This window comes from Prionailurus viverrinus, chromosome B1 (genome assembly GCF_022837055.1).
Source record: "Prionailurus viverrinus isolate Anna chromosome B1, UM_Priviv_1.0, whole genome shotgun sequence".
Taxonomy (NCBI): domain Eukaryota; kingdom Metazoa; phylum Chordata; class Mammalia; order Carnivora; family Felidae; genus Prionailurus; species Prionailurus viverrinus.
In genome coordinates, this window is record NC_062564.1 from 43,996,562 (window position 1) to 44,009,964 (window position 13,403).

Consider the following 13,403-nt stretch of genomic DNA (forward strand, 5'->3'; position numbering starts at 1 on the left):
CAAGAAAAACAAAACAAAACAAAACAAAACAAAACAAAACAAAACAAAACAAAACAAAAACAAAAAAACACCAAATAAAACACTACTCAGGAGCTGGTAGGGGCGGGGGCAAGTTTAATTGCTTTTTGTAAGAGACAGGACGCCAGATGCCGTGTTCTCCAGAGATAAGCTTCTAACTCCTGACAGAGGCTCATCCTAAAATATAAGACTCCACAGGTAAACAGTAATCTGGAAAGCCACTGGACAGGCTTTAAAAGCTTGAACTAAGGGTGAAGAAAATATTTCAAATCTCCAAACCAGCATGTTATGCTATTTTATTTAAAAAGGAGACCCAAACCCTATCCTCTGAAGGCCAACATCACAATACAGTTAGATGGAGGGGCCCACTAATCAAGACTGTCTGCCCACCAGGCAGCCAAACCTTGTCCACAGAAACCCATCCAACAACGAGTAAGTCTTCTCACTGATGAGATGTCCTGGAGTTTCAGAACCATCTGGATTTGTTTGAGGATACATTTCAAATACATTAGAAATCCTCCACCATAGACAGAAACTGTAGAAGGCTCTCCCTGTAGGACTTTTCCTCCATCCCCAACAACTGCAGCAGGAGGAGCAGAGAGAAAGGGCACGTGCTAACAGATGGGACTCCTCTGCAGAGATGTGAAATTGTGTAACTTCACTCCGTTGCTGCCAAACAACCATAATGTGCATCTCTTCAGAAATAATTACTGGAGAATTCGAAATACCAACTGCCTCTCTCACAAAGTAGCAACCGCCCACACAAGAGCTGGGGGCTGATGCAGCATAAAGAAAAAGAGAGAGGAGCCTCCAGCCAAAGCAACAGCAACCGATTCACCAGGCACATGAGACACTTCCACAATAGAAGAGGGACCCTGGTTGAAGACCTTATTTCTCCTGTCGCTTCTGCTCCTGTACTCTAAGAAAAGGAGCCAAAGGAAGGGGTGGATAAAGCAGTGAAGAGGCCCCAGAGGAAGAAAGTAATAAAAAAGGCTGAAGTCTTTGAAATTATACCCTTTGGTATAAGTTTTTTTTAAAAAGTAGAAAATGGTCTTGTGCTAGTCAGCCTCCAAGATGGCACCCAATGAGGGAGCCATTTATCAGGTGAGATGAATCCCACCTCCCAGCATTCATGTCCCTGGACTGACCCGTTTAACCGAAAAGATATTATGGAAATAACAACGTGACTTCTGAAGCTAAGTCACAAAACACGTTACAATTCCCATCTTGTTCTTGGATCACTCACTCTGGTCACTCAGCTGCCATGCTGGAAGAACACTCAAGCCACCCAATAGAGAGGTCCATCCACATAGTAAAGAACTGAGGCCTCCCACAAACAGCCAGCACTTGCCAGGCAGTAGTGAATTAGTTGAGGAGAAGGTCCTCCAGCCCCAGTCAAGCTTTCAGATGACTACACTCCCAACCAACACTGTGACTGCATTCTCACAAGTAACCCTAAGCCAGATCACCCCGCTAAAATGCTTCCAAATTCTAGGCCTATGAAAGCTATGTGAAATAATGTTTATTGTTCTAAGCTGCTAATAACTTTTGGAGTAATTTGTTACACAGCAATAGATAACTAATACAGGCCTCTTAGAAACTCTTCTTTCTAACCCAAAATAGGTACAGAGTCCCAGGAGGCTGCATACATCTCCAGGTACCTACCTCTCCTCCCCCACACGACTCACATGTGGAGAGAGAAAGCAAAAGTTACTACTCAATATGTCCCTTCCCTCTTTATTTCTCACTGATAAGCTGAAGCTAAGCATTAAGGAAGCAAAATGTTTTCAATAAAGTTGAATACCCAGTAATGCTTTTTTTCTTTCCTGCTTCTGGCTCTATATCTAAATTGTGCTGCAAACTTCTAATATTCAAAATTCCTGAACTACACTTTATACTTCATATATGTGCAAAGTTAATAAATATGGAATATATATCCCCTACTGAACTTTTTCTTAAAATCACTGTCACTTAACAGGATACCTTAAAGGATGCTTTCCCCCATCACACACTCTGTCCTGGAAACATTTTAAGAACCTTCAGTTCCTCTGAAAAGTTTTCAATCAGTGAAGAGAATCACAGAAAATCACAGATTCCCTGGGGGAGAGAAGCTGTATAATATGTTCCAAGAAGCTCTGGATGTGCAATCTTAAAAGCTAAATTTAAGACCCCACTCTACCACTAGCAGTAAAGACTCTGGCCCCAATCTGTGGAATGGAGATTATATGTGTCCCATCTCACAGCATCACTGTTCTAAAATCAAGTAAGATGCTGAAAAGAAGGGGGGAAAAAAAGCCTACTTGCAACCATCAAATTCAATAAACTCAGCTGAGGGGCACCAGAGTGGTTCAGTCGGGTAAGTGTCTGAATCTTGGTTTCAGATCAGGTCACAATTTCACGGTTCATGGGTTCGAGTTCCACGTTGGGCTCTGTGCTGGCAAAGCATAGCCTGCTTGGGATTCTCCCTCTCTCTGCCCCTCCCCCACTCTCACTCACTGTCTCTAATAAATAAATAAAATAAATAAATAAACAGACAAACTCAGCTGAAACAGAAAGACAATGGTGTGCTAGGTGGCAGTCTTCTAGTGGGAAAGCTGGAGATGAGTAATTTGTTGTTAAATTATATTTCCAGCAAGGACATGGGAAAGGGGGCACCTGGACTGGCTAGGAATTAATCTGTATCTGTCAAACAGAACTGTCAAATTACACTTTTTCATTTGTGAAATAATGAAATATCCATTCAGCCATTATCAATCTAACTCCTGGAGATACAATCATGTTTGTGGAGACTCATGACATCAGGTTCATGTACAAGCAAAGGAGAGAGTGAGATCTTGAACTTAGAAACAGCAATCTCTTTCTAGGCTAACAGTTTTCAGGCAATTCAGCAACCCTCATTTATCACAGCCCCACCAAACTGTTTTGTTTTGGATAGATAAACCAGTAGCTTTTACATCACTAACCTGAGTTAGGAGATAGTGACAAAATGGCTTATGCTGCCAGGACTTCCTATGAACATTGCTACTGCTCACTTGAAAAAGACACTATGAGTACTCTTTAACCTAAATGTTTAAACGGCTTTAGACCACATACATTTTTTTAAGTGGAGCATTAAATGGCAGCAACATAATTTTGGAAGGGCTGCCCCTCCCACACACACATGCACCACCAGAAACTATCACAGTAAGCTATATCACTTGATTTGCTGCTCAGGTAAGCCCCAAACTGGCAAGTACGAGTCTAAAGTGAGTTTAACCATTATAACATTTACTGCTTTACAGTTATTAAAATGTTTACTTCCTTTTTTTAATGTTTATTTATTTTGAGAGAGAGAGAAAGAATGAGCAGAGGAGAGGCAGACAGGGAGAGACAGAGAGAGGGAGAGACAGAATCCCAATCAGGCTTTGTACCATCAGCGCAGAGCCCAATGTGGAGCTCGAACTCATCAACTGCAAGATCATGACTTGAGCCAAAATCAAGAGTCGGATGTTTAACCGACTGAGCCACCCAGATGCCCCTAAAATGTTTACTTTCAGCAGGGAGGCTTTACCCCTGCTCCTAAGTTTTTTATTCAAATATTGTGGTTCTGCACTTCCTGAGAAGTCTGCTGGAAAAACTATACTTTTTCCCCCGAGAAGACTTTCTTTTTTGGGTGGAACACCACATAGAAGCTCTCTGTGTGGCTCATTTACACTGCTATAAATTAACTAACAAAGAAACATGGCTCTGATCCCATTTACTAACTAGTAGGAATCTCCCAAGTTGAGAGCTAAAAATGTTATCTGGGGAAAAAAAAAAAAAAAACACCACAGAATTGTATCATGCTGCGGAGGTTTCCAAGCCTTAAAGATCTTATAATAATAGAATATACAAATTTAAACTATGAAAGAACTAATTACATCAAAAATTAAAAAATAAAAGTATTGGTTTGGGATATTGTCAAAGGAGCCACATGGGTTAAACTTTTGGGCTAGGTAACATTAAGGGTCCTTATTAGTCCCATCATTTCTAGGAAATTCTAATAAAGCAATCCTTGTGGTAGGGGCAGGGAGAGGATGTTAAACTAAATCCTTAGGAGAACCATACTCATGAATTTTACTGGAACACTTCAATAAATACCTAATGAAAAATGCCTGTATTTTCTTTTTTTTTTTTTTAATTTATTTATTTTGAGAGACAGTGTGCACACATGAGCAGGGGAAGGGCAGAGCGAGAATCCCAAGCAGGCTCTGCACAGCTAACACACAGCACAATATGGGGCTCAAACTCACGAACTGTTGAGATCATGACCTGAGGCCAAGTCAAGAGCTAGACACTTAACCCACTGAGCCACCCGGGTGCCCCTGCATATTTTCTTGTACATGTAACCCAAAGCCTTAGAATTGAAAACCTAAGTCTTACATTTTAACAAGATCTGCATTCTAGGTCTTATATATATGCACAGTCTAAAACAATCCAATAAATATACCATTTCAACCATATAGCATATACCAACAATATACCATATCAACTGTCAAATTCTAAAACACCCAATTAAAACTATTAAATTAAATTAAAACTATTAAAAAATACTTAATGGGCAAAAGTCAAAAGTTATATATTTGTATTTATATTATTAAATGATTCCCAAGTTCTCTTCATTCTTCTCTAATTTCCATTTTTCATAACTCCTTGGATCTCACAGTCAATTAAAAAGCAAGTACACTGACAGACCAATGACATTTGTGTTTTGTAAGGGAGACAAACAGCCAGCCCAAATCAGCCTTTCCCTAGAGTCTTACCTAAGCATACAGGCCTGCACTAATGCCACCAGGTGCCACAGTTCATGTTAATTAATCATGTATATAGCCTTGCTGCTTTCTTGAAAGTTAGCCCAAATTACTTAAGCTTTATATTTTTATCAAAATTGTCCTAGGTGTGGATCTAGGTCAGCAAACTTTTCTGTAAAGAGCCAAACAGTAAACATTTTAGGCTTTTGCCAGCTACACAGTCTCTGTTCCAAGTAATCAACCTTGTTGTTTTAGTGTGAAAGCAGCCACAGACAGCACCTAAGCGAACAAGTGTGGCTGCATTCCCACAAAACTTTATTTACAGGCCCTAAAATTTGAATTTCATATAATTTTTACACATCACAATTTTTTTCAAGCACTTAAAAATGTAAAAACAATTCTTAGCTCCCAGACAAAACAATAATCGGTCAGAGCAAGAGACAGGGCCACATTTGGTCTGTGAGCCACAGTCTGCTGATTCCTGATCGAGACTACCAAAACTGTGTCAATAAACAACTCTGCATTCCCCACCAGGCCTCCAGCAGTAAACATCTGTGGACTGATCCTGTTTATCTCTCTCCTTCTATTCTGGAGGACTACAGTTGAGTCTTTGAAAAGGCACCTAATTAACATATCAAACAGGGTAGATTTAACTAGCTGTTCCAAGGGCACACACAAGAGCTTCAGCATGAATTAAGATTTTCTTTCTCAAAGAAAGGTATATACATATATACATATATGTATATGTATATACATATAAAGGTATATGTGTGGCAGGGAGACTTCTAGTAGCTTCTAGTAGCACAGGACATCCACTCACTGCAGCTTTTATAGTCTAAGACAATGGACAAAACCATAGTCCATAAGCACACACACACAAAAAAGTGGGGAGGGGATGAACTTGGGATTGTACCTCTTTCAGAAGTCCTCTGTACGTGCCATCTCCTCACTGATACATCCCCCAGCAAAAAGAAAGAACAGTTAACAGCAGCAGCTTAAACACTCTTTGTTGGGGGAGGCAGACAGATAGCAAACACAGAACTACCAGCCCCAGTATTACAGCCACCACTCTGGTATTTTCAAGGAACCTCTTCGGCTAAACTTTTATTTTACCAGTTAGTCCGAAGCCAGCTTCTGTCTGTGGCTTAAAAAAATCCCCACAACCTCATCCATTGTTTCATTCCTAGAATGGCATACAATTCTGTCTTAAGGAGTGTTAAGACAGAGTTCAGATACTGTAAGTCCCCAAAAACTTCCAATAAAAAGAAAATTAACTTCAAATAGGTGTAGATGTTTCCCTGCATTCAAAGAATCATATGGAAGTTGGGGTGGGATACAGCCCATACATTGGGGGACCATAATATGCCAGGAAGCCAGTATCTTTTATGTATGTTAACTCTAACCCCTGACTAACTCATAAATAATCCCCCAAAATGATACAGTCTTATATAATTTCTACCTGCTATCCCACTATGTCTTGGAACCAAAGATATATGAAAGACTAACTTTATCAGGAGTCAAATAATCAACAATTTGGGAGAAAGAGGACCATCCAAGCTCAGAAGTTAAGACTTCAACGAGAAATGTGTCTCCAGGAATTTTGGTCCACTGATATCTTCCCTGGTCAGACCTGTGTTTGGTTGTATTTTTATATTTACTCTGTATGTGCAACAAGGCCATCAACAAGACTCTGGGCTAACTCTACACGTTGGGCAGAAGGAGCTCTCAAAGGCAGAATACTACCAGGCTGATATACAATCATCCTATTATTTAAAGGCTCCAGGGGCACCTGGGTGGTTCAGTCAGTTAGGCATCCAACTTTGGCTCGGGTCATGATCTTACATTTTGTGTGTTCAAGCCCCACATCAGGCTCTCTGCTGTCAGCATGGAGTCTGCTTTAGATCTTCTGTCCCCCTCTCTGCCCCTCCCCCATTTGCCCTTTCTCTTTCTCTCTCTCTAAAATAAACATTAAAAATAAAACAAAACCCCAAATTGAAAGATTTTTTTTTAACGTTTTATTTATTTATTTATTTTTTTGAGACAGAGACAGAGCATGAACAGGGGAGGGGTCAGAGAGAGAGGGAGACACAGAATCGGAAGCAGGCTTCAGGCTCCGAGCCATCAGCCCAGAGCCCGACGCGGGACTCGAACTCATGGACCGTGAGATAGTGACCTGGGCTGAAGTCGGACACTTAACCGACTGAGCCACCCAGGTGCCCCCCAAATTGAAAGATTTCTTAATATGTGGTGGTAGTCTCCTAGATTGTACACCCTACCCCATTACCCCATCAAATACATGGTCTCCAATCATGATCTACTCCACACAGCTTTCCTGGTCCATGACTCTCTAAAAAGAAATCTTTCAAAAGAAGAGAGAAAAAGAGTGTGAGCTAGAAGTTACCAAAACATGTAAAAAAAAGAGTCAGTGGCACAGGAAGGACCAAACAATAGGTTCTCTATGGCTCTGGGGGGTCTGAGCCATAGGAGCCTCTATGCAATTAGCAAAGAATATGTCAAGATGAATCAGACTAGGAGCTGACAGAATGGTGAGGAAGGGAGCTGCCCAAGCTGAGGGACATTCAAAGAGACTTTCAAATCGCTACTTATGGGTCTCGTGAGCATTACTTAAATTTGATGGGAAAACTTCAATAGTTCTTTCCAGCTTTCAAATATCTCTTCTGATCTGCCAATCTTGACAGAAGAAAAAGAAAGCTTTGAAGAACAAGTGCATCTTCCGTGTGCAAAGCTAAGCGCCACATGTGAGCTCTCCAATGTATAAACCTGCCTGTTCCCATGCGGTCTCTGCCTAAAACAATGGTGAAGAGCAACCCAGGGTGGAAAAAAAAGCAGGGAGGGAGGCTACCCAGGGTGTGTTGAGAGTATGGCTGAATTCTCAGCAGGGGAAACGCATTAGACAACTCCCAAGTCAAAGCAAAATCAAACCACAAAAGTAATAACAATTATTATTATCAGTGAACCAATAATTCCAGCTCCATCATGAAGTCTTTCACAGAGAACCTGACTTCCCAAGCAACCTGTAAGGAAGTTATGAAGCAATAAAATACAGTAACCGTTAGGAGAAAGAAAAAAGTCATAATCAAGTCAAAAACTAGTTAACAGGATAACCTGGCTCTATTGAAGGATGACACTGGCAGACACTGGAAAAGAGAAAACATGGAAGAACAACATCCATGCTAGAGTCCCTTCTCCAGACAACAGTTAAGTAGCCTTTTTTTTTTAAAAATGTTTATTTGTTTATTTTGAGATAGAGAGCACAAGTGGGGGGAGGGCAGACAGACAGACAGCATCCGAACCAGGCTCCCAGTACCGAACTTTCAGTGCAGAACCTATCACGGGCTTCAATCTCACAAACTGTGAGATCATGATCTGAGCTGAAATCAACAGTCGGATGATTAACCAACTGAGCCACCTAGGCGCCTCATGTCTTTTTAAAAGGATGTCAAAACATGATCTCTCTGCTCAAAGCGCTCTGTTATGGGTTAAATTGCATCCCTCAAAAAGATATGTTGAAGTCCTAACTCTCCATACCTGTGAATGTGACCTTATTTGGAAATAGTACCTTTGCAGATGTAATCAAGTTAAGATGTGGTCATACTGGATTAGGAGGGTCCCTATATCTAATCACCGGTGTCCTTAAAGGAATGTCATGTGAAGGCATAGAGATACACAGGAAGAAGATGGCCTTGTAATGAAGGAGACAGAGACTGGAGTTATCCTGCCACAAGCCAAGGAACACCGTGAAGTATCAGCCACCACCAGAAGCTAGAGGAGACAAGAAAGGATTTTTCCCTAGAACCTTAGGAAGGAACATGGCTCTGTGGCTCTGCTGATACCTCGATTTCGGACTTCTAGCCTCCAAATCTGTGAGAGAATATATTTCTGTTGTTTTAACCCACCCAGTTTGTGGGTTTCTACTTTGTCAAGGCAGCCCTGGGGAGATAACACACCCTCCAATGGCTTCCTATCTTACTCAGAAAGAAAATCCAAGCTTCATTACAAAGTGTTCCAGACTTTCCTTTATCTAACTTCAGCTCCTACTGTTCCCTTCCTAGTCACCACTCCATCCACACTGGCTTCTTCATTGGTCCTCAAAACCCTCCCACCATGGGGCCTCACCCCATCTCAGGCTGGTCCTGTTTCAGGCCTTTGCAGATGCCATTCCCTTTGCTGGAAAGGTTCTCTCCCCGAGAATCTGCAAGGCTGTTCCCTCAATCTTCTTTCAGGGCTCTGCTCAAGTTCCCTTATTGGCAAGCCTTGGCCTAATTACCCTTTGGCATCTCTTATCCCTACCCCATGCGCCCTATACCTCCTTCCCCTGCTTTATTTTTTTCCATAATACAAGCTGACATGTGTATCTTCCTTAACCTTTAAAAGATCCATTTCCCTCCATAACGTTAGCTCAGTGAGAGCAAGACTTTTTCACTGCTGAATCACAGCGCACTCTATTGAACAGATAAACAGATTCTATCAGCACAGGTGAAATTTTACTCAAAACTGGCTGTGTGGCAAAAAAGGTTTCTACTAATTAAATGGATCAGAAGCTTTTGTAGTTGAAGGGCAGGCTCAAGGTTGAGCTCTGAGGGGCTAGGAGACCATCTCTGTGCCAGGTTTCCTTAGGTAGACTGAGAAGCTCACCATTCCTATATAGATGAAGGAGAAGTGAACAATTTTGAAAGAGCTTAAGATTCCTTCTTATCTAAAAAGGTCCACTCTTACATATAATTTTTGTCTCCAGCCACACACACCCCTGAAGAAAGTGACTTAGCCTGAGAAATATCTGAAGCCAAATCTAAACATACCTTCACCTCTGCATTACTACACACATTTTTGGTTTTTAGGGGCTTAGGGGGAAGGGCCCAGCAGGAATGTTTGATAATGATAATCTCAAACTGCAAATGTACAAACCACTTGGGAAGAAAACCATATTCCTAAAACAAACAAAAATATTTCAAATAAGCCAGGAGCCTTAAAACAGCTCTTTCTTAGTAAGTACTCAATCAAAAGCTTTTTAAATGGTCCTAAGTTAACACTCTTCCTTCCCTCATTTACATTCTCAAAAGTTTAAAATAAAAGAGGCAGAAAATGAAAATCTTCCTTTACCTTGGGTTTTGGCCCCCGGTGCTGCCAATCCTAATGATGAATCACAGGATTCCTTGAGAGGTGATCTGATTGGTGTTTCAGCTTCAGGGGTCTCAAAATTACCTTCTGAATCCGAGCTGCCAAGGGGGAAAAATGAGGAATTACCACTTTCAACGGTATTTCCGACACCCTTTACAACCTACATATCCGAAAAGGCTAAAGTCCAGCATTTTTGCCTAACTTTACAACCCACTAGTCCTCAGCAAGGACTGGCCTGTGGGAGCTGCTGCGGGTTTTCTCGCAGGGCCCTCCTCCGCCTTCTGTCTGGCATCCTGTCTCCCTGAATATCTCCTCCATCCTCCGGAGCTTTTCTCATCACCATTTATTTCTGAGGTCATCCTTTCTTCTGACATCCCCCCAAAAGCGCTTTCCAACAGACTCCTTTTCTAACAAGAATCCTTTCTCATAGGTTTAAAAATGAAGACTGCCCTCTCCCCCTAAAATTAAGCCAGCTCTCGCCATGATGCCTTTTTCTTTGGCAGGCCTCTACCTGTTTGGAACTCACTCGGCCTGAGGCTGAGAATGCTGTCACCTGCCTTCCTCAATCACTCGGTGGCAGCTCAGCAAAGACCACCATTTCTCACCAGCTGCCAGGGGCCTGTCATCACGCGACCTTCTTTACCAAGGCTGCATTTTCGGGCCACAAGGGGACACCAGGAGGGCCTGGGAGCGACTTCTTCTCCACAGGGAGGGCCCCAAGTTCTACCGGTGTGATCAATGACACTCTTGTGTGTAGGGGCGGGGGCTGGGGGATCGAAGCTTAGAGAAAGTGACTGAAGCAGACCGGGATGCGGGAAGACTGCAGATTCCGGGTTAGGTTCTGAAAGCTCATACGGAAACGGAGGAAAGGTAATACCGGACAAAACATCCTGAACTTTCGAATGCACAGCGGGGACCCGGTTACGGGCAGGGACGCAGCATTGCCATGATAATGGTTACGCGGGTGAGCGACCACACACAACGCACACAGAATGAGCCGCAGATGGATGGATGGCAGCACGTCTGCATCTCGGCAGGGATGCGTGTACTTGCCTGAAACTCAAGGATTTGGTCTCGGCTTGCGAGTCCTCCTCCTCGGGATCGCCCTCGGGCCCTCCGGCCTCGTCCTCTCCGGCGCCCCCGCCGCGCACCGCGGACCAGGTCCATTTCGCCCACTGCACTGGGGACAGGATCTGCCAAGGGCTGAACGCCATGAGCGCGGCTCCTCCGGCTCCAGCTCCTACGAGTAGGGGAAGGGGGAGAGCCTTTTTTCCCTTTCAAAATGGAGGGAACGGGTGACAGGCGCCTGTAAGCGTTTCCAGCGGAGGCGCGGATGTGGTTAAACGAGCGCCGTCGGGGGCCCGGGTGGAGCGCTTCCTCTCGGCCGGCAGTCAGCGCCGCTTCCTCCTCGTCCTCCTTCCCCAACGGTGCGGTCGCGGCCACCCCCGCGCCGGGCGACTCCCGCCGGGAAGATGCTTCTCCTGGGGCCTCCTCAGGGCCCCGGCCCGCGGCGCCGGGTGGCTCGGGTCTTGGGGTCTCGGGCTCCCGCCTCCCGGCCGGCGGGGCGCGCATCAGCTGCCGCGGGAGCCGCGCCCCAGGAGCCGCCCCCTTGGACCGTACTATTCGCGCGCGCGGGCGGGGGCGAAGGCGGCGCCGGGGCTTTGAAGTCCGCGGCGCTCCCGCCCGATCCCCCCGCCGCGGCGCCGTGCTGGTAGCGCCCGGACTGCGGGCAGGGGGCTGCCCAGTTGCGACTCCGGCGGGCAGAACACCCAGGCGCCCCCAACAGCTCAGCGAGCGGCGGGAGCTGGGAAGATCCATTTCCTGGGTCCGTGCACGCTGGGCTTTTCCTCTTTCCCTTATTTTTTCATCTTGCTACTGTGACTTAATGGCGTTGTGACATTAGATCGCATAGAAGTGAAGCCCCTTATTAAAAAAAAAAAACAACAAAAAACTTTGAGGCCGCAGTTGCCTGTCCTTTTTACCCCTCCCTGACATTGACAGCGTGGAAGATTTCGGCCTATTCACCTCCGACTCTACCACTCCCAGGATTTGGAAATTCCTCAGCAATGCTACAAGAGGAGCCAAGGACTGGAATTGTAGATGCTTTGTCCCTCCCCAAACCGCACTCCTGGACGCTCTGGGGCCAGGTCTTTGGTAAAGGGTGCTAAATTACCCCTGTGAAATTACAGCCTGATCGGCTTCCCATTCTCCTTTTTGAGGCTTTCTCTTCATAACTTCGTCTAAATCTTTGATTTCTGACTTCGTTTACTGCTTCAGAAGTATGCCAACAGGCCTGGTGAAGGCAGCCTTCAAAATAAAAACCCTCTTTATGTTTGAAAGCAGAAGGAAATAGAAGAGCTCTCCTCGGATTTTCTTCATTTTCCGTTTAGGGATTGCTCGCCTCAGAATCTCCAATGCACCAAGGAAGCTGGCAGACACAAACCACAAACACCAGGTTTCATGATCTCCTTGCCTGGATAAGGCATTTCTTGTACTATTGTAATTTCCCAGGGTCGCCATGATTCTGTGAGGTGGTTGCAGGTTCTCACAGAGAAAGCAGCTTCAGAATTTAGGAACAAAGTCATGCTGAAACTGCAAGAGACAGTCTCCCCTAAAAGGGGAGTCATGCTGAGGAGTCATGACTGTCTTACACATTTGATAACAAAAACAAAAGCAAATATACTGTAAGATAAGGCAGGGTAGTTATCTTACCATAAGATAACTTAGTCTTACCATAACAGAAAGGCAGAGGTTTGCCTGAAGTCTAGATAAAAGGATTAGGGTGTCAGGATGCTTTAGAATTCATCCAGCTCCTTTCCAGAGAGAAACACAACTATCAAGATTGTTCTGGAGACTACAAGGATGGGAAGTAAGCAGGAGTCTTTTTTTTTTTTTTTTTTTTTTTTTTAGTCATGAAATATACCCCAACATTATCCAGTTCTTTGTATTTTTAGGTTTACGGCTCACCATATAAACCTTCAAGTTATAAACTCGCCCAAGTTCCTGGATTTGACCCGTGTTTTGTTGCCTGGAAATAATATTACCAACCCCCCCCCCCTTGTAAATTAGTAACTGGCACCTTATGTCTTCTTACGTCCTGTTCATTCTTTCTCCTGGGTAGTTCTCAAATCTTCATTCCTCTGCATCCCCACTGTCACTGACATACTTCCCAAACTGTCCGTTTCTTACAGCTCCACTGCAAATGTCTTCCAACTAGTTCTACCTCAGGGTTTTCCCACCTGAGGGCATCCCACTTGGTTGATAGGTGACTTGTGCTATAGTCTTGCTGTTCCTCATTACTCCCAGCCCTTTGTATTCCTAAGCCATAATCAGTAGAGAATTGGTTCTGAACTTTCAGTATGTCCCAGAATCATCTGGGGTGCTTCTTTAAAAATACTAACTCAAATCACCACCAGGGCCTGGAAATCTGAATTTTTACCAAGTATCTTGCGGAATTTTTTTTCACAGGATAAATTT

At 44.0% G+C, this 13,403-nt stretch overlaps 1 protein-coding gene across 10 annotated transcripts in view; it reads right to left on the reverse strand.

Annotated features, from left to right (window-relative positions):
- The window catches only part of TACC1 (transforming acidic coiled-coil containing protein 1), a 121,469-nt gene that overhangs the window by 46,774 nt on the left and 61,292 nt on the right, over window positions 1-13,403 (reverse strand). For 3 of the 10 annotated variants that reach the window (XM_047855070.1, XM_047855076.1, XM_047855075.1), the window contains exons 2-3: window positions 10,980-11,166; window positions 9,909-10,024 (exon numbers count right to left, since the gene is read on the reverse strand). The exons of 1 other annotated variant lie outside the window; for it this stretch is intronic. In XM_047855070.1, coding sequence (XP_047711026.1) covers window positions 9,909-10,024; window positions 10,980-11,140 — 277 coding nt within the window. In that variant the 5' untranslated portion in view covers window positions 11,141-11,166. Of the gene's footprint in view, window positions 1-9,908; window positions 10,025-10,979; window positions 11,276-13,403 lie in introns of those variants that run through there. 6 more of the 10 variants (XR_007151452.1, XM_047855072.1, XM_047855073.1 and 3 more) reach the window with 3 other exon arrangements.